The sequence below is a fragment of the Neodiprion pinetum genome, chromosome 1 (genome assembly GCF_021155775.2).
Source record: "Neodiprion pinetum isolate iyNeoPine1 chromosome 1, iyNeoPine1.2, whole genome shotgun sequence".
Classification (NCBI taxonomy): Eukaryota; Metazoa; Arthropoda; class Insecta; order Hymenoptera; family Diprionidae; genus Neodiprion; species Neodiprion pinetum.
In genome coordinates, this window is record NC_060232.1 from 13608694 (window position 1) to 13628419 (window position 19726).

General features: G+C 36.1%; 2 protein-coding genes and 1 long non-coding RNA gene across 4 annotated transcripts in view; 1 reads left to right on the top strand and 2 right to left on the bottom strand.

Annotated features, from left to right (window-relative positions):
* The first annotated feature begins 553 nt into the window (after positions 1-553).
* LOC124213186 (protein glass) lies at positions 554-16473 on the top strand. 2 transcript variants are annotated; one of them, XM_046614212.2, is made up of 7 exons: positions 554-1888; positions 3093-3315; positions 4885-5209; positions 6451-6720; positions 11666-11956; positions 13628-13795; positions 16036-16473. In XM_046614212.2, the coding sequence occupies exons 2-7, from the start codon at positions 3252-3254 to the stop codon at positions 16199-16201; spliced, it is 1284 nt and encodes a 427-aa protein (XP_046470168.1). In that variant the 5' UTR covers positions 554-1888; positions 3093-3251; the 3' UTR covers positions 16202-16473. The 2 variants fall into 2 exon arrangements, with proteins under 2 accessions (XP_046470168.1, XP_046470175.1); XM_046614219.2 differs by having other exon boundaries at positions 554-1650.
* LOC124213201 (uncharacterized) lies at positions 6659-7634 on the bottom strand. Its single transcript, XR_006881835.2, has 3 exons — positions 7506-7634; positions 7094-7287; positions 6659-6794 (listed from the first exon to the last, which is right to left on the bottom strand). It is a non-coding gene; the product is annotated as an uncharacterized lncRNA (long non-coding RNA).
* Positions 16347-19726, bottom strand: part of CtBP (C-terminal binding protein) — a 46225-nt gene continuing 42845 nt past the window's right edge. The window contains exon 9 of the mRNA XM_046614180.2: positions 16347-17495. Within this exon, the coding sequence (XP_046470136.1) occupies positions 17491-17495 (5 nt within the window). The 3' untranslated portion in view covers positions 16347-17490. The remainder of the gene's footprint in view (positions 17496-19726) is intronic.

The window sequence follows — 19726 nt, forward strand, 5'->3', positions numbered from 1 at the left end:
CATGATTCGGCGTGGATATGAATTTTTCGAACGATTCACATTGAAATGAGAATGGGGAAAAAAGTTGGATCACTTTTCGAATAGCCAAACGAACCAGACGTTTCACCTCGGTAAGGGAAGGCATTACAAGCCAGTGATCTTTCGAGCGGGGTATCAGGGTGCAGGACCACCTAGGTGGTGTCTAAAGTATAAAGTAAACAATATCCGATCTTGCATGGATCGGTGAGTGAGCGGTTCGATCGCTGATCGCTGAATGGCCGATTAGTATCTCGTGTCAGCCTGCAACACTTTTACGCACACGCAGGCAAAAGAAGCTAAGGTTGTAGTGAAGGGGTGAAAGGGAAATGAGGTGGAGGAGGAGGCATGGGGAAGAGGAGAAGGAGTAGGATACCAAGAGAACGAGAGCCGAGGACACGTGTGTGGACGGACGAAGGAGATGGAGACGGGAACATATGACACGGGGCTTGTAGTGGGGTGGTTGGTTCGTCGCTTGGTTCGTCTGTCAGTGTGTCGGGTGGGGGTGGGTAGTTGGCAAAGACACACTGTCAGTCTATCATGCCAGCATGACAGTAGCACCTAGTTGTGTCCCTAAGATGAGTGGCGATGATCGTTCTTCGGGAAATTGCCAGACTTTTAAACCCGAGTGTTAACTTTCGCGAGCTTGTCTTCTGAACATTTGAAAATTTTCGAACGATCATGGAGGGTGATAACTGTGTGTCGGAAAATTCTATTTCAAAATAGACACCGTTGTCCGTGTTAAACTTTTCAAACATACGTTAATTCTGAAGATCGACGGGTTTGGCTACAGACAGTTTGACCATTCATTGCTGAAAAGTACAACCGGGTAAAAGATTCATTATCAATCGTACTTTGCGGGAAATTCGATGAAATGATCAAACTTTAAAGGCGGTCACGTCGATGGAAGATGGGATGAAACTTCGTTTGACGGGTAGGTCGTGATAAGTGTTGTGATTAAGTGATTACTCCGACGTTACAAGGTTATGAAAACTCGAAGGAACTCAACATCGTACATGAACAGGAAGAATAACCAAATATCACAGTAACGATGAATGTATTTTTATAATTCGCTCTTCAACGGTTACTTCTAGTGATGAGCAGTGTTGAAAAATATAAAATATGCAAGAACATCTGTGGAAATATCGAGTTTCCGAAAATTATTCGTAGTCACCGAATGTTAATATTAACACGAAGCAAGTATTACGTATGAGGCTTTCAGTGGATGACATTTATACTTATAAATATCCAATTTTTTGTGATTGTAAAATATACGTGAACTCAAAACTTACCGTCCAATCTGATACAGCAAGTGAAATGATACACTTGACAACACGTGTAGACGTCTATTTTTGCATCAATTTGATGTTCGGTAAAGCTCGGTTGATTCACTTTGTTTTTTCCCTGTCCATCTGCAGTTCCTCGCATATTGTTACGTAAACATTGCAAGGGTGGCGAGTTTTCAAAGTGGAGATACAGCGCGCGGAAGCTGACAACTCGAGTAATCGAGTGTATCCGAGTCAGTGTAACGACTCGCGGAAAAAGATGCACATGGTTCAAAATCCATGAATGGAAATATCTGGGAGGTTTCCAGAAGCCCTGAGAAGAGACCGGCGGGTCTTCCAAGCCATAAAGGTACATCTATACCTACGTTCTACATACACGCACACGTGATTCATTCATTCATAAACGGATAACTCCGCAAGGTAGCCGTACCTGCCACATGTGAGTCCTTCGAGCGCAGCATCCTCCTAGAAGAAGGGAGCCGCGATACGACGCATGACAAACGATAATTGGATAATTTGTGGATCTTACAACGCGTCGGACAAATTCTGGTGCAGAATAGCTCGTCAACACAGCCAATAGTGAATTTGTATGCACAGATTTTTCTACGACATTAATGCATAGACTCGTTGACCACGTAACACTGATCGTGAGACGAAAAATTTAAGGACCGTGTTAATTTGATTCTACGAAATAATTCGATTTCAGCTGACTCGAAATCTCTTTATTTAACCTGAAGAAATCTCATCTCATTACTTCTATGAAAGCACTCAATGAATTCTACCACTCGATCACACTTTTTTCGGTATTATAAAATTATTTCACACAACGGTATCTGTAATGTTTTTTCTTTACCACCATTCTAATGAATTCGTTTCAACGAAAGTAGTAAAACTGATCTTTTCTATTCGAGAAAATTACGTACTGATTCTTAGAAGTAATAAGCAATTTTTTCGAGGCAAATAAGATTTTTTCGACTCTGGTAAAACTAAATTATTTCTTAGAGTTAAGTGAACGCGCCAAGATAAGAGCCAATCAAGTTTGAGATTATATTTATCATTGTAGTTTTGCGTAGTTTATGCGTTGCGATCGAGATAAACAGCTGATTTTACACAGTAAAAGAAATCAAGTTTATACGTGCAGACGGGTGCTAAATATAACAAAACTTATTTGTAACTAATATTAAAATGAAATATGCTCTGCCTGGTGCAGTAGATGTTTGAGATGGGCTCACAATGCCTGTACCAGCATTAATGACGATTCTATAACAGAGTTAACATTGCAAGGTTATTACGTTAAAGATCTGCTGGCAATAGATCAAATTGAATGTAAAGACAAATCTTGAAGAAAAAAAAAATACAAACACTGCGTTATATTGAGAACTGTCTGTAATCAAATAAATATTTCAAACCGTCAGGTATGCATCGATATCACGATATTATTCAAAACTAAAAGTCACGTGGTGATCATTTTAGTCAAATCATCTTTCGTTACATTATCTTCGCATGTTTGAAATTTCGATACATCAGCTATTCAAAATATTGACCCTTCTAAGTTTTGACCCCTCTCCTCTAAAGGAGAATACATTTACGACCGATTACCGTAAAATAGTTTGAACATTAAAGATTTGCAATCGGTATAGCAAGTATACAGGAGTACAATACATGGCAAATATTGAGCGTGGGAGTTCGAAAGCGAGTCGTTGTATAAAAACGTAGTAAAACATTATCGTCGATATTTTCAATGAAATTGAATCCCCAGGTAGAAGTTATGACACAATATGTCGTTGTCAGGGCAACCGGAGGGTCGGTCCATATCTGTACAGCGGAGGGCGGCATATCAGAAGAGAAAGAGGAGGACGAAGAGGTGGTGGCGGATGCGGCGTTAGAGGGGGTGAGGGACGGGGTACGGATACGTTTCCAAGGGAGGCTGGAACCTGAAAATTTGCAGAGATGGAGTTTCTGCAGAACCATCATTCGGCGAACACCTCCGAGTCGCCCTATACACTTGGCACAGGTGAGCTCGTGGTCGATTCTATTACCGTTCGATCGACATATTTTCCCGTACCGCAGTACAAGCCGTAATGTTAAAATATATGAAATTAATAGTTACCTAGCCGCACATATCGTACTACTGATATACGTTCAGTCCCATACAGTGCCCATGATCGAGGAACAAAAATTCACTCCCAGAAATGCTTTTCGCGAAGTTACTCCATAACCCAGGTGTATTAGGGGTGTTAAAAAGTGAAATTTCGTAGTACACGATACCGTCGGTAGTTGAATAATCTATCTCGTGGCATTAGTTCTCAAGAAAAAAGAATTATCGATACCTAATCATATCACCCTAACACTATAATATTATTTTGTAGTTTCGAAAAGGATCACATAATGTGAAACTTGAGGTGAATATTACAAATTATTATAAGTATCTGTGATGAACGGTTGATGAAAAAGTCGTGGCGGTTGTTTCGATGCAGCATATATTAAAATATATAAAATATATTAAAATATTATTATAAATCGTAAAACATGCTAGATACGGCTTGCATATATTGACTTGTATTAATACAAATCAATTTCAATTTGAAATTTGTGGATGTATCAAGAAATATCGTTACAAAAAACAACAACAGAAACACGAATACTTACAGTAATCGAACAGTTTTGTGTAAGTGTTACATGTCTGTTTTACCAATTACAACTTCCTTAAATTACCTCGAGCTATGAAAAAAGAGACCGCAAGCTACACTTGGATCCTCAATTTTTACAGTCATATTTTTCCCAACAATTAATATCATACTGAAAGTTTAAATACATTTGCCTAAAATTTCCTACAATTGAGAAAAAAATGATCATATTCTTGGATATCAGCACGAGGGAATCCTACCCCAGCACTTTGTTATGATTAGTGTAATTCTAAACGTAGTACTTTTTATTACTTAAACGCCCGGACGTGTAGCCTGGATGCTACTGCAATTCAAGATCAAGTATAACACTCGACGTATTTTTCTTGTAACGTGAAGCTACCAAAAGCCTACTCCGGTGACATGTTTAAACTGGGAAACGATGAATCCGGTAATTCAGACAATTCTTTTGTAATTGTTCTTAAAAAATTTACAATTGTTAATTGACTGTGGATCGGTTAGATATTCTACTTATATTCAAATTTCCACTTTATCGGTTCAAAATTACTGACTTTTCTCGAAAAATTCTGATAGCTCTTGATATTTAATTACATTTTACGTTCGTGTTTTCTTATGCATGATTCATAAACATTCTGAGTCATCAACATTCTCCATAAGGTTTATTTTCGAATATTCTGGATGAAATATCTTGACTGTTCACTAAGTTCGAGGAAAAAATATCGCCCATAGTTGAGCCAGTTCTTCGTGCAAAAACTTGTGCTGATAAAGTTACAAATATAATTTCAAGTATCTGTTAAAGATTTGTTACCCTCGCTGTAATGCAACGAGATTGAGCGCAAATAATCGTTTACTTTTTGGGCGTGAAAAGAATTTTGCATAAGCACTCGATCGGCAAATATTTGATAACGTTTTCGATTCCGTTTGATCCCAACACTTAGCATCGGTGAGCAGTATCGAAGCAACAATCCCATCGAGTCTGTGCAGCGGACCTCTTGGCGTTTTGTCGAACGAAGACACGCTTGGCGAAAATCAAAATGACGAAGCCTTAGGCGCGTTGCAGGGGACCTTGCAGGATCTCCAGAATTCAACGGATAACATCCAAGATCCGCATAATCAGCAACTGCATAACTCGGGACAAAATCAAGTCGTGAGTGAGTTTGGAGCCAGTTTTTGGGTCGATGACATGGCGGGCTTCCCGCTACCACCCTTGGACTTGGATCCGTTGCCACCAGGACTCTTCAGTCCATGTTCCACCACTTACAAGTAAGTCTTTTTCTAAGATCAGAAAGAACATTTTCTTTTTCCGATATTTATACATACACTTAAACTGCATTGATATCGAGGTGAAGTCCTCGATTTTTTCTCAATCTTAAAAGTGACGGGCTTCGACATGTTATCCACCGGAAAAAGGTGATCAGCGTGAATAAAAGAAGTTAGGGAGGTCAACTGGAAATTCCAAACTCCTTAACTTTTTGATGTGATCCAGGGCGCACGCACGCTCCACTGAACAAACGTAATATTATATTTCAACACCTCGCGCACGGAGACCGTTAACTCAATCGCATGAACCTGGTGCCGACAAATTCTTCTCCGCACAAGATCTCGGAATTTTTTTTATTCGACGAGTAGATTTTCTCTGTAAACCAAAAACGATTCACCGTGATTCAAAATTTTTCCCGGGAGGTGCTTGATCATTGTTTATCACGTCTAATGGGGCGTGGTGGAAAAACCAGGGTGTCAGAAGATACCAATTTTTATCTTGAGTTACCGCACTCAATGTAATATAGTTTCTCACCGTTATCACGGCAGTGGATAAAATAGATACGCACGTACAAAAGATTCACAGGTACCCGGTATATAAACCCTTTCATGCATACATTTTTCTTTACATGCGATTCACTTGAAATTTTGCATGAACGGGCTTTTCGGATCGCTGACCATAAATCTAAACTCGAAATTTGAAAATTCAAAATGGCGGATCCAATATGGCTGACGTAAATTCAAAAAGTTAATCGATTTTGATAAGACTTCATATTACGTGGCTTTTGGGACCACTGATCACAAAACCGAACTCCAAATTGGTACGTTCAAAACGGTGGTTTCAATATGGCGGACACAAAAATAACAAGAACATTTTTTTTTTTTTTAATTCTGTAAATTTTTTTGGTGTGTTATTAAGTTCGTGTAAAAGTTGGCATCCGAATTTTCATGATGGATTAGCAGAAAACGCTCTTTTCATGGAAAAATGCGAATCTCGACGATTTGTTAACATGTGCTATTTTTGCAACAAATAAATAAATAAAATTTATATTTTTTTTTTACTTAGAAAAATATTTCGGAGGCCATGCGGAACCAAAAAACTCGGGAGTTCTTACGGAAAAAGTAGTTTAATAAATAAAAAGCTGCAAAAAAAAAAAAAAAAAAAAGGTGGGACGCTCAGCGCTCCAGCGTGAATTAAAGAGTTAAGTCCATGGGTAGGTACATCGCATAATTTCTCTTCTTAGCTGGGGCTGTCCCAGAGGGGATTGTATGCCCAGGCCTGGAACAGGAAACGGGGAAGGTGTTGCCGACGTTCTGTTATCGTTGAAGCATGCAGTGGTGCACCCCGGAAGCCCAACCGGTGGCTATTACGCTGGAGGACCACCTCATCACTATTCCCAGGACTATACCCAGAATTTGGGTCCTCCGGTACCTTCATCCCATTACGGGTCTGGACCGGCGATGTCCGTCAACGTATCGATGAATATGACCATGAACATGAACATGCACCCAGGGTGAGTTTTGACGTTTCTGTTTGTAAGAACCACCTCAATTCATTTTTCCAACTGTTTGTGCAGAAATCCGATTACTGAAAGGATATAAAATAAAATTGTGTACCACTGACAATGAGTGTATGATAGCACATGAAAACGAATAGAGACCGAATCCACTTATATAATCTTTCTTTGCAATCGTATCCGAGAATCTTTTACTCCTTGTCTTTGCGTAAGGCAAATGTCGGATTCATGCTTTACCTTCCGTTATGGCAGACTGTTTCATTTTCTAAGATTTAATAAACTGTCGATAGAATCGTAGTGAAAAATGCAAGCATACAAGTCAGTACCTGTAATAATAAAGAAGAGAAAATTGAAGTTTTGCAATTTTTACCTCGAATGATTGAGAAAATACATTATAAGATGCCATTGCACAATTAGGTGAATTGAAGTTCGTGACCGTGTTGGTAGATATTATACCGATTTGATTTCGTTGGGTGACGATCTGGGATAGAATAATGCACTTTTATTTATCATTTATATTTTTAAACGACGTTTCAACAGGCCCCGCCTACCATCATCAGGTTTCTGTAATATAAAAAAAATCACAAATTGTTAGATGAATTACATTTGATCACTAACTGTCACGTTAAAAACATTGCACAGCTGCTAGGTAATTGTTAATGTATACTGTATCTAAATGCTTTTTAGTATTTTCAAATTTAATACTGTACATAAATGCCAACGTTTAATATTTGATCTTATTATTAAAACTACTATGGAAGATTGAATTATTTAACACTTACATAACTCGACATTCCTTAACACTTGCGATGTTTGTTGCATGGTGTTCGAGAAGGAAGTGAGTACCAATCTAACTTTACTAATCGAACCGTTCTCTTAATATTCATTTTAACAACAATCTTTGAAAGTCACACAACTGGTTACATATTTGTTAGTGTACTGGCCTAATTGTTTACATAACAGTCTATGCCAATTTATAATGACAATTTCAATGATGTTCGAATGGAGGTGACTCAGGTTTTGAATGTCAGTTCTTTTGTTGACAGTATTGTTTTTAGAAATATGTATCATCGCCTTGATAAGCCTCTTTTGCCAGCTGGTTTCTTTGTCAATTATTTTTGCATTTTCAAAGTCAATACTGTTCCCTTCAACCAATGAGTACTGAGCCAGAGCCGATCTATCCGGATCACGCGTTTTTACATCATAATTATGATTAGCAATTCGTTTTTTGAAATGCTGTGACGATTGGCCTATGTAACATTTATCACAGTCTTGACATTCGATTTTACATACAATTTTGGTTTATTCAAGTGTGACGGTTTTTGACTTTAAAGACGTAAATATATAGTTCAAAGTGTTGTCCACCTTGCCATCTGTGCAGCTATTACAATGTTTATGGATTCTTTGTTACTGCAAATCCCTGAACAATTTTGATTGATACCCATTTTATTCTCCAAGTTTCACGTACTATTTTTGAATTTTTCTTTCTAAATTAAGCATTAGCTAGTACTAAGCTTCTGTCGAACAGACCTATTGCTACAATTTTTTTGAATTGAAGCGGATGTTGCGAATGAAAGTTAATATATCTGGCAAACCATGTTTCTTTCTGATACCAGTCCATCAACGCTATTCCGTTGCAATTAATGATCCATGTGTCTAAAAAGCTAATTCTATTGCTTACTTCTATTTCATAGGTGAATTTGATGCGTGGATGATACTGATTAAATATATTTAGTAATTGCTGAATGTCATCTTTATGAACACATGTTATTATATCATCTACGTATCTTTTGTAAAAAATCAATTCAAAAGGAAGCGCATTGGTTACTGTCTGTTCTAGTTTTTCCATTACTAAATTAGCTCCACTTGGACTAATTGGTGAACCCATAGCTACTCCATAGATTTTTTGGTAAAAACTGTTATTATGCATAAAATAAGTTGAGTTCGCAGAAATCTCAACCGCTTTTACAAATTCCATCTTAGGAATGGCTATGTGTTTGGCTACCAGAGCCCAGTTCTTCTTAATGATCGCTATTGCTAAATTAGTAGGTATATTGGTATATAGAGAAGATACATCTAACGATATAATCACCTGGTCTTGAGGAATTTTAGTTCCTCTAATATCTTTGACAAAGGACCATCTTTAACGTGAAATTTGGTTTTTCCAACAGAGAAAACAGAGAAAACTTTTTCTACGATCTTTAAACAATACATAGATTTTTTTTTTAGATTTTTAGAACTCATTGTTGGAGCAGGATATCACTTTTTTGGAACTGGGGCAAATTTCATCCAGTGACCGTTATGCGATTCTACTGCATAACTTCATTTCAATCAAGAAAACATTTCGACAAAATTGCATGTACGGTCAATTTATCCCATATACGGCCTTTCATAAATCACGTGGCTAGTTTAAGGGGTGGGGTTTGATGAAAAAGTACGCTATGTTAAATTGGGGTAGGATCATAGTCCGCGATCCGTGCTTTTATAATTTTCATGCATTCTAATTCATTTTTCTGCGCACAACATTATCTCTTGTTTGAAACTGACAAGCTTGATTATCACGAAAAAGCTGCGAACAATTCTTTTCGGGCTGATATTAATGATTTGCATGTATGGCTAGTATCGCCATTTGTTCTTTCGGATGGCTTGAATTAATAAAAGTTTTACAAAATTTACTTGTTTAATAATTTCTCGATGTATACAAATTTTGTTTTTAAATACATGGCTATTTCTGGGGAGTAGGGAGGGTCTGGTAAATATACGCGATAGACTACATGAGGGGAGGGCGGTTCGAAAATGTCTAAAATAGGAGCCACGTAGTTTATGAGTAGCTCCATATATGAAATTTTAGAGCCAAATGTACGGTTCTTGAGTCAAGTAAAATATGCCTGAGCCATAGAGATATTTTTTACCATTGGTACACCATCCCTGTAATCTTCTAGTTTTGATTGGAATACTTAGTTATTCCGTAGGTACCCTAATTTGATAGTCAACTCCGGAATAAGAATACTTGGCCACATCTGGTGTAGGTAATGCTTATTGAGTGACGAAAGACGTTGCACTCGAAATATTGGTTAAACAATGATGTTGACGCAATGGGATCAACGGTTATTCGGTTTCATTCCAAGATTGCTCGTGAGCAAACAACTTTCTGTATGATTCATGTGATCGAAACAGAAGAAACGTTACGACTTATTGGTCAACATTTTTTTGAAAAAGTTTTAAAAAAACTAATGGTTAAATTCGCTGACCTTAATAGGCTGACACAAGACCTTTCCACTCGGATACGTTTTGAGCTCATAAATTATAAAAAATTGAAAAATTTTATTTTTCTTTAATTTTTTTATTTGAATTAATCAAAAATTGCTCGACCGATGATATTAAAATTTCAATCAGCTCGAATCGTGAACTCAGAAGAGGCATGTCGATTGAAACCAAAATCACGAAAATTCACTAACCATTCCTCAATGTGTCATCAGTTTTTTTTCATTTTGAGGACCTTCCGTTTTCTGTTTATTCGTTTAAAAATGAGCCGCAGTTAGAAATAGAAAGATAAATAAATTGAAAGGAACAATGAATTAGGTGAAATTGGAATTAGCAGCCGGATCTGGTGGATGTCGATCAAATAAATTTGTTGCGAGATACAGAAAATGCTGTACAATAACACTTTCGGTGCTGTTATTTCAGGACATTCGAAGATACCGGAAATTTGACACGTAGACTTTTTGAAGAACTTTTTGCACTCAACAAATTCGACGAGAAGACAGAATGTCCTGTGCTGCTTGATTCCAGAAATGACGAATTTTTTCTCTTACCCTTTGATTGCAAAAAAAAACTACCCAACAATTACAGATTATTGCAGATTTTGGATATGTTATTCTGTAGATTTTGCTAACAATTTAAGTGTTAAATCACGCTGATGCTGCAATCTTATCTATATAAATAAGCCTCTTCTTCTCTGTATTTTGACTGGACTAGGGATGACTGAGTATTATCAAAACAAGTTCGAAAAATCAATTTTTAGTGAAATTGCTACAACGGAAATCTGATCTTAAAGATTGCTAAAAAAAATTGTCGGAACAAATCACACGAAGATTAAACAAAAGAAAATTACGGTAAGAATTGTGGAAGAGAATGGACTTTTAACTGCTAAATTCTAAACACTGCAGAAATTCATCACAATTTCAATTACACCGCTTACATCGCTTACATGAGGTGATATGAATAAAACACAAGAAAAATAAGAAATAATACAATATGTGATCAATACGTAACAGTTGGAGATGTGTATAGACTGATGTAATCATATGTGGGAATATTATCAATTAGGGTAACTATTACTTAACATAGGTATAGAGTCAAGAAAAATTATCACGGAACTATAAAGTATAGTAAGTAAATGACTGAGAGTATTTGATATTTGTAGAAAAATATCAAGAACTTATTATATCAACGTTGAAAATGTGATGAAAATTGTACAGCAAGAAAAATTAATGAATAATCTTTGACTTATTATACAGATGCATTGGTAAGGGAGAAGTTTAGCACGAGACATATTGGAATAAAACAAATATTTGCCATAATCGATCATCCGAAAAATGCTGATTCAAAGACATTTGTATTCCAAATCTCCCGGCACAGATTCTCGACATTGTAGTTTCTCGAAAAACAGACTTTGTGAAAATGCGATAAAAATATTCAACCAACGTTGAGTTTTTATGACAAATTCTATGAAGAAATTCTCAATAATCTCAGAAGTATGTCAGTGACGTTACCTTCCCCAATTTCTCAGGATTGTCTGAACACCATATTTTTCGATTTATCACCCCTTTACCCTCCATTGAATCGTAACAATAATTAACAGCATAACAGGTGCCCTTTCGCCGTTTCGATATCTGTACTTCGATTGTTCAGCCCTTGCCCTTCGGCATTTGCGTTACAGGTACGATCAGAGTTATCCCACTGCATGGGGTGTTGAGCCCCTACTCAGCCCCGCCCAGCAATACAATCCCGTCGAGGTTCAAGCGAGGGTGAACCAACCGGCGCCGCTGATTGGTAACCACCCGCACCACCCTCGACTTCCTACGTCCGAACACGCCCTTTGCATCGGGGGTGGCGTCACCACTGACGACAATGGACGACCCAACTTGTGCAGGATCTGCGGCAAAACGTACGCGAGACCGAGCACTCTAAAAACGCACCTCAGAACGCATTCCGGCGAAAAACCATTTAGGTAAATTTTTCATCTATTTTATACTTAAGTAATTGGGTATTTGAGCCAATTAAACAGGTATTTCGAATGGAAATAGTTTTAGAATATCTCAGAAAATGTGAATAACATTGTTGTTATAAATGAACGGTATAAATATTGGCGATCCATTTTTTGAAAATTGCCATCTCGAAAAAACTATCTGAAAATTCACTTCGAAAAATTTTTAAAATTGTTGTAAACAATTTTTTTTACATCAATCCGATTTTAGCATTAGCAAATTTTTCGTAATTAATTAAACGGTAATTTCTAGAAATTTAAACATACGAGAAAAAATTCTGCTGAGTCGATATTTGTTAACATTTTGTTATCATAATCGTTTAAAACAATTTGTATTACAATGGCTTCGAGAAGTTAAAAAACTGAGATGCTCTCAACGACGCGAAAAATTATTGTGGAGATTATAAAACGATGATAAGTTAATTTAAATAACTGTTGCAACTGTTGTACAAGTGGCAACAATGAGGGTGGCCATAACAAGATGATTATATAAATGATTTGTCCCGTGACTGTAACTGAAAATTTGACTACACTCAACCCTATTATAGTTTAGATAATGTGAATATTATTTGATATGTATACCTACGTACTTTTCTTTTTGGTGGTGACGTCTTGAAATTCCTGAAATATTGTAAAGGGCAACCTCTACTGTTTGAACTAAACTTCTTTCCATTCAACGGCGAATCCATAGAATGTATACTAGGATACTGTAGTAGAGTGGAATTTTATAACTTTCAATCCCTTCTTACTTATTAACGATCATTAATAATAATATAACCGAGTTTATCAACTATGATTGTAAAAGATACCACTAACCATAGCCTTGCTCAACTGCTTATACTGTGGTGAAATTTTTTTCTGCAAAACTTTACAGATTTTGTAAAAAACACATTTATTCACACGGCTATTGTTGATTTTTTCTAAAATACGTGTTGGCGCGAAAATCTTTGGATTTTCAGGATCCTTTTCTGTGATTTAGTCTAGAACGGGTTGAGTAATTGGACATTACTTTGTAATTCATCATATAATTTTACAAATGCCATCAAGATTGATCGTATTTTTATTTATTTCAAGTTTTGCAGTACTTCAGAATCTTTGTTTCGCTTATTTTTAACCTATATTTCAGGAATTCTCATTGTCAGTTACATACTGCGTGTCTCGCCGTCTAAGTGTCTAAATGGTTGTTTTGGAAATTTTTTAATTTTTCACCTACATCTAGTTTTTTCGTGAAAAAGACTTTTGTTTCATGAATTGCTCTCGATTTTCATTTCAATTTCCAAGAAGGTTAAAATAATAAATAAGAAAATCAGAAATGTACATAATCAAACTTATTGTTAAACATAATCAAAAGGTTTCAAAGGTATCTCGTTCGTTTGATTCAATGACATCTGCAAAAAAAAAAAAAATGGTAATTCAGTCACACCGTAAATATTCGTCGTTTTTTTTTAAAACATCAAGGAAATTAAAATACGTGCAAAGAATTCCTCTGAATATCTCTTCAGGCAGCGTTATGCAGATCAATTTGCAGGGGAAAATATCACCATAGTAAAAATTTGAAACACTCTGCAATTATTAATCAAGAACATATAAATTATTCTGGCAACTAATAACCCAGCATGTTGAATTCTTACGAAGGTGTCACGCATGCTCAAAAGCATTTAGCCAAGCTGCGAATTTGACGGCTCACGCAAGAACACATTCTGGTGAAAAACCATTCCGATGCCCAGTCTGCGACAGAAGATTTTCACAAAGCAGCTCCGTAACCACTCACATGAGAACCCACTCTGGAGAACGACCTTACAGGTAAAGCACATCATCACTGCGTATGTACAATAAAATGTCACCGATTAATCAACTGCATAGTGTACACAACAGACTACATTTGAGAGGTTGCTATGCTCATATTCAACCAGCTGAATGTCCTGCAAATGACTTTTAAGATTACACCCAAACAGAGTTATAAAATGGAATTTTCCTCTATTTAAACCCATTGGAAGTGCGCTTGTGACAATAATTGACTGGAATTTGAAAGATCTTGGTTGCTCTGTCGATAAGGTAGTGAAAAAAGACAACTTTGATTCTAATCAATATACATATTTATGTACAGTAATGTTCATTAATAGGTTCCCAGTAGCTCACTATTTTTTTGGAATCACAACTAGAACAACTTTTATTTCTAATTTTCATGTACCAATGACTAGCGAGTGCGTTCATCATAGATATGTAAAATTTCTATACAAAGAAGTTCGTTTCAGTTTCGATTTCATCAAAGTAGTGAGTCACTGGGAACCTATTAATGATCGTTACTGAATGTATTGCCAATCTCTAATTGTTAGAAGATATAAAGACAGTTTGTTTATTAGCTTCCTTTAATAGTAATCCGAAACCCTGTTTGGTTGTAAGTGCTCTACAATGAGTATAAAAGGACGTTTCAGAATTTTCAGATTTATGTATGTATGTATGTATGTACGACAGATCTTCGAGCATATACAGTATACGGTTTGTTTATTCGGTTCTGTATTTATAAGAGTTTAGAAATTCTAAATTTTGTACTTAAAACAGAGATGAGTTCTCAGCTTAAAATATTAGGCTTGACTTTTGATGCATTCAAATATAAGTACCAAATTCAATATATTCAGATGAAAATTTATGTTCGACTAGGCGCTCAAGTGCTACGCTCGCAAACCTCACTTGCACCTCATTATCAGATGTGAATGAGCCCGAAAGTGTCGTCTCAAGATTGCTAAAGACAGCCAATTAGATGGGGCGTTTTGAAACTTGTCGGTATCAGGCGAGATATAGAAATCTCCTAACGTACCGACTCAGGTAACATTCTAACCCTCATTAGCGAGTCGGTGAATGTAGTGTACTGCCATTACCCTCGTGACTGTCATGCTTTTTTGCTTGCTTCAAAATGATACCCGTGGTAAGCTGTCTTCAGCAATCTTCAGTGAACGACGTAAGTCAAGCAGCGTTGTCTCCCGGTAGTTGTTAGTACCTCCGAGCCCAAAAGTGTTTGTACACTTGTGGACAATGAATCTGAGACGGCTAATTTTTGACACTCAACAGTTAAGTTGGCAGCACAAGAAACGTACAGCGCCATAGTCGGCCGAGTGCGAAACAAACTCAATCTCAATAAACGTAACATAACCCATGACCGTGGAAATTAACCGTAGAATATGTGTCAATCCAATAAGTCATTATCCCTGCGGTATTCTAAGGTTAGATTCGACGGTCATGAGTTACGTTATGTATATTGAGATTGAGTATGTTTCGCGCTCGGCCGACTATGGCGCTGTACGTTTCCTGTGCTGCCAACTTAACTGTCCAGTGTGAAAAATTAGCCGTCTCAGATTCATTGTACAAAAGTGTACGTACATTACAGTATTCACGAAAGTTTGACATTTGCATGTGTAAAATCAAATCTGCTGCTGAAAATTATATGGATACATTAATATTTGACAAAAGAAAATGCCCCACGTCGCGAACCGCAGTAATCGCAGCAGGAAGTAACAACGAAAACAATGACGTCATATGATCACGATAACGAACTGAAAGCTTACTGCGGCATGTATCGGAACGGCATTCGTGGTGCTCAAAGTACCGCGAGTGAATATCAGAACACACCCTAAATCGATGACTTGGCGGGGGACACATAAATCATACAAGTATACCTCCCCACTTACCTTCTTGTTTTCCCCGCCGGCGGCTGCTCCCCACTCTTCCGACCGTGCAACAGAGAAGTCTCCCCCCGTTGCCTTCTCTTTTTAATTAGGGCTTCAGCTCGGTGTACGGACTGCGAAATCTATCTCTATGAGGCGATGATTACTATCGATGCAACTTTGAATTCGTAAAAATAAACTTACCTTAAAATATAACTTCAGCCAATCATAGTCCAAAACACTTGAACTATGATGCACAAACAAGCAACTAATTTTTCCCTAATTATTTAAATATCCGTCATTACGAACGAAATAGAATATGAAACAATTTGATCGTAAGAATAGTAAATATAAGTAGTAAATAACAATTCATCATTGCAGATGTCGATTCTGCAAGAAAGCATTTTCCGACAGTTCCACTCTGACGAAACATTTACGAATTCACTCTGGAGAAAAGCCATACCAATGCAAGCTCTGCCTGCTGAGGTTCAGTCAAAGCGGAAACCTGAACAGGCACATGAGGGTCCACGGAGGTTCCTTGACGTGACACAGTTTCGTTTCACCGACAAGTGACACCTGGTTGCAATGTCGTAGATTACCTGTAATTCGAGTGGCTGACAGCTTACAACGAAAACAATATTTCAAACAGAACATGTTTGGACTTGTTTAACGGCGAAAAAAAGTTTCGTGGGAATTTTCATAACGTCTATTGTACATCATGTTTTAATAAAAATGACAAAAAAAAAACATCCGCGTAGTTCAACTGGTACGGTAACATCACGGAAGCTTAAAACTGAGAATTGAGCTTCAAAAATTCAACTGCATATAGGCCGATCCACGAACCTTCAATCAGATTTTCACAGTAAGAATTTCGATTTGGTTGATATTTGGATATGTTAGTATATACCGAGGTATAAAAATGCTCCAATTCTTGGACAAAAATTGAAAGCCGAAAGGTCAAAATCGAAAAAATCATAAAACTGATCAACGACTTTCTCGTATAAGCTATGACATATTGAAATTTTAGGTAAATCAAAAGTGGTATCTTAAAAAGCTGACGGAAGGTTTGTGGATGGACCTATATACGTGCGTACATCAGTTGCTCCTATGGAGCAATATTAATAATCCTAGTGCAGCTTCAGGAATAATGGTGCAACGAAATATTTTTAATTAGCCCTAAAACAAAAAGGGACCACATGCGAACAAATTCGGAAGCACTAATTACGAAATTTCACCACCCTCTGATTTACATAATGCAATCTGCAGATTTGCAAATGTTGTTTGATTTCACATTGGATAAAGCACTATAGATATAAGAAATTTTCCAAGCTTTTGCTTTTGCACGTGATCAATCAAACAATGAAACACTTTCGAAACACGAAAGCTGACGCACAAGTGGACCTTAACCATATCTCCAGACTTGTGTATGCATTGTATGGTTAGATAATACATGATGACAGTCTCAAACGTGACTGTTATATGTTGGCCAAAAGTGATGAACCTCCTAAATTCCATGTTAACTGAAGTTGTTGTTCCAACTAAATTTCTACAGCACCAAAAGTAACTCGTATGGAGCCTCCTGCTTTTTAAAGGGCATTACAACTATATGAAGCTATATTTTAGTCGGATTATTGGAAGGGAATAGGTAAGAGTAGATAATACCATTGTGAATGTTGCTCATTGTTCGTCTCGCAAATGGGAATCATTTCTAAATACTGCAACAAATTTGTTTAATAAGCAAAAATTGAATTCAGATTTTAACCATCAGGCAACCAACATGTCAATCGTCTGTAGCTTGTTTGGGACAACTGACCCATGCCGAATTCAAGATGACGACTAGTCTGAAACGAACAAAAAAAACTTGTAACATGCACCCAAATTATTTGTTCATCAATTAATGACATAAAAATAACTCACAGTGAAAAGAAAAATAATTTACCGCATCGTCATATTGAGTTTGACTTAAAATTAGTAGCCTCTAAGTGGTTAAATACTATTCTAGATTTTCAAATTATAGTACGATACATTATTAGCGATATCAATATATAAATAAAAAAAAGAATCAACAAACATGAAGTAACGAAATGTGTTAATAAAAATAGGTCAGGATAGGTGAGCAGGATTTCGTAGGCCTGCAGCAGCATTCACCACAGCACCGTTGATTATTGTACAAATATTGTATTTATTATTATTATTATTATTGTTGTTGTTGTTATTATTATCATTATTATCAATTATTAATTATCATTAATATTAATGTTGCTGTTTTCATCATGTTCATTTTTCTCATCTTAATTTCATTTTTTTTTTTTTTTTTAGTATATATGGTTTTAATGCAAAATAAAAAGAATATTTTGGCGCCGTTTCTGTCAATTCGAAAAGAAAAGAATGAAAAAAAAAAGAAAATGAAACTGATACAATGTAATGTCGTATGGAAAACAAATAATTGAAATCAAATTAATGAATATATCTAATAAATTTTTTACTCCATTTTTTTTTAACACCACTGACAAGCATGAAGCTTAAAAGCAGCGCTAAGTACCTGTCTGTAAGTTCAATATCGAAATATCCACAAAAGGGGTTGCGTGGATGGGACGATGTACTAGTTTATTTACTGTAATTAGGTTTTTTTTTTCATATTAATTTGCTTTCGTTTTTTTTACAATTCAAAATAAGAACAACTCCTTTGTTTTTTAATGTATGTTTTCACTTAGCGAAATCCTTTCTATATATAATGATGTATTTATAAGTAATAATATTCTGAAAAAAAAACTTAAAAAAAAAAGAAACAAAAATGTATGTATAATGTTTTTACGTTACGAACTTTGTACCGATCTGACGTAATAAGTTGGTCCTGTCATCTAGATTTCTAAATAATCATGTGATTCAGAGACCATCTCGTCACGCACAGACTGCACGTCGTGAATTTCCGTTTAAAAATGTATATGTGCCTCTGTCTCACGGTATGAATGGGTGTGAGAGTGTCTGTGTACCTGTGTACGCATGTCCCAGGAGTGTGTATATGTGTGTGATGCTTCATAGTTTATTTCATTCTACAACTCCTCGTATATCCATAGTCAAACTTTTATTTTTTTTTTTGCGTCAGATTCTCATGCCACTTGGAATGATATTATTTTATTATTATTTTTTGCTTTCATTTGTTTTTTTTTTATCATTTTCTCTAATGGTCGAAAAAAAAAAGGTATAACATAGGGTGGATCTACATGAGTTGAATTCTGTTAATCACGTACCATAAATACAAACTTATCTATTTAACACTCAGTTTGACAATCGAGTATAATGACAATTACACCTTTTACTTTGAACTAACAACTAATTATAACCGTTGTCGAGATCGTCATACTTTTTCCAAGATTTCAACAATATATGAATGCATTATAATACTATTGATGATATTCTCAAGGTTTACCACGTATACGTGATAAACAGAATTATGTTAAGTGATAAGCATCCAGATAAGCATCTACGCATCCATCGTTAAGTCGATAGTATTCCCCAATTTATGAAAGCATAAAGTAAAGTTTCGAGCACCTGCTAATTCCCGATTTCATTTCTTATCAGTGCACTTCATTTGCGTAAAATAGTTTCTTAGAAAATATCAACAATATACACATTAAGTTTCGAAATAAAACCAACTTATCATGCTGAAATTTCAATCAAAACGCAATAGCTATCAAATTGTTCAATTAACTTCGAAATGATTAATTTTCGGAAAATGCAGAGCAACATGAAAGAATAAAATTCATATTATAAAACGTTTGTTGGTATCAAATGTTTTATCCGTGTAGCTACTCGAAATTTTTACAGCTCACTCATCAACAAAGTTGGTATTCCTGCTTGGTATTAATTTCCAGCTAGCATGTAACATAAATTGATACCGATTTGGGTGAAAACACCTCTTTTAGTGTTCTGAGAATAGCACTTTATGTTTTGAAACCGCAATATGTCGATCTACTTCAAGCATTCACGTACTTTGCAGCTGCCATTGATAGCTCAATTCTAAAAAGAGTCCAGATAGATAAAAATAATCTGGAGGCATATCACATAACTA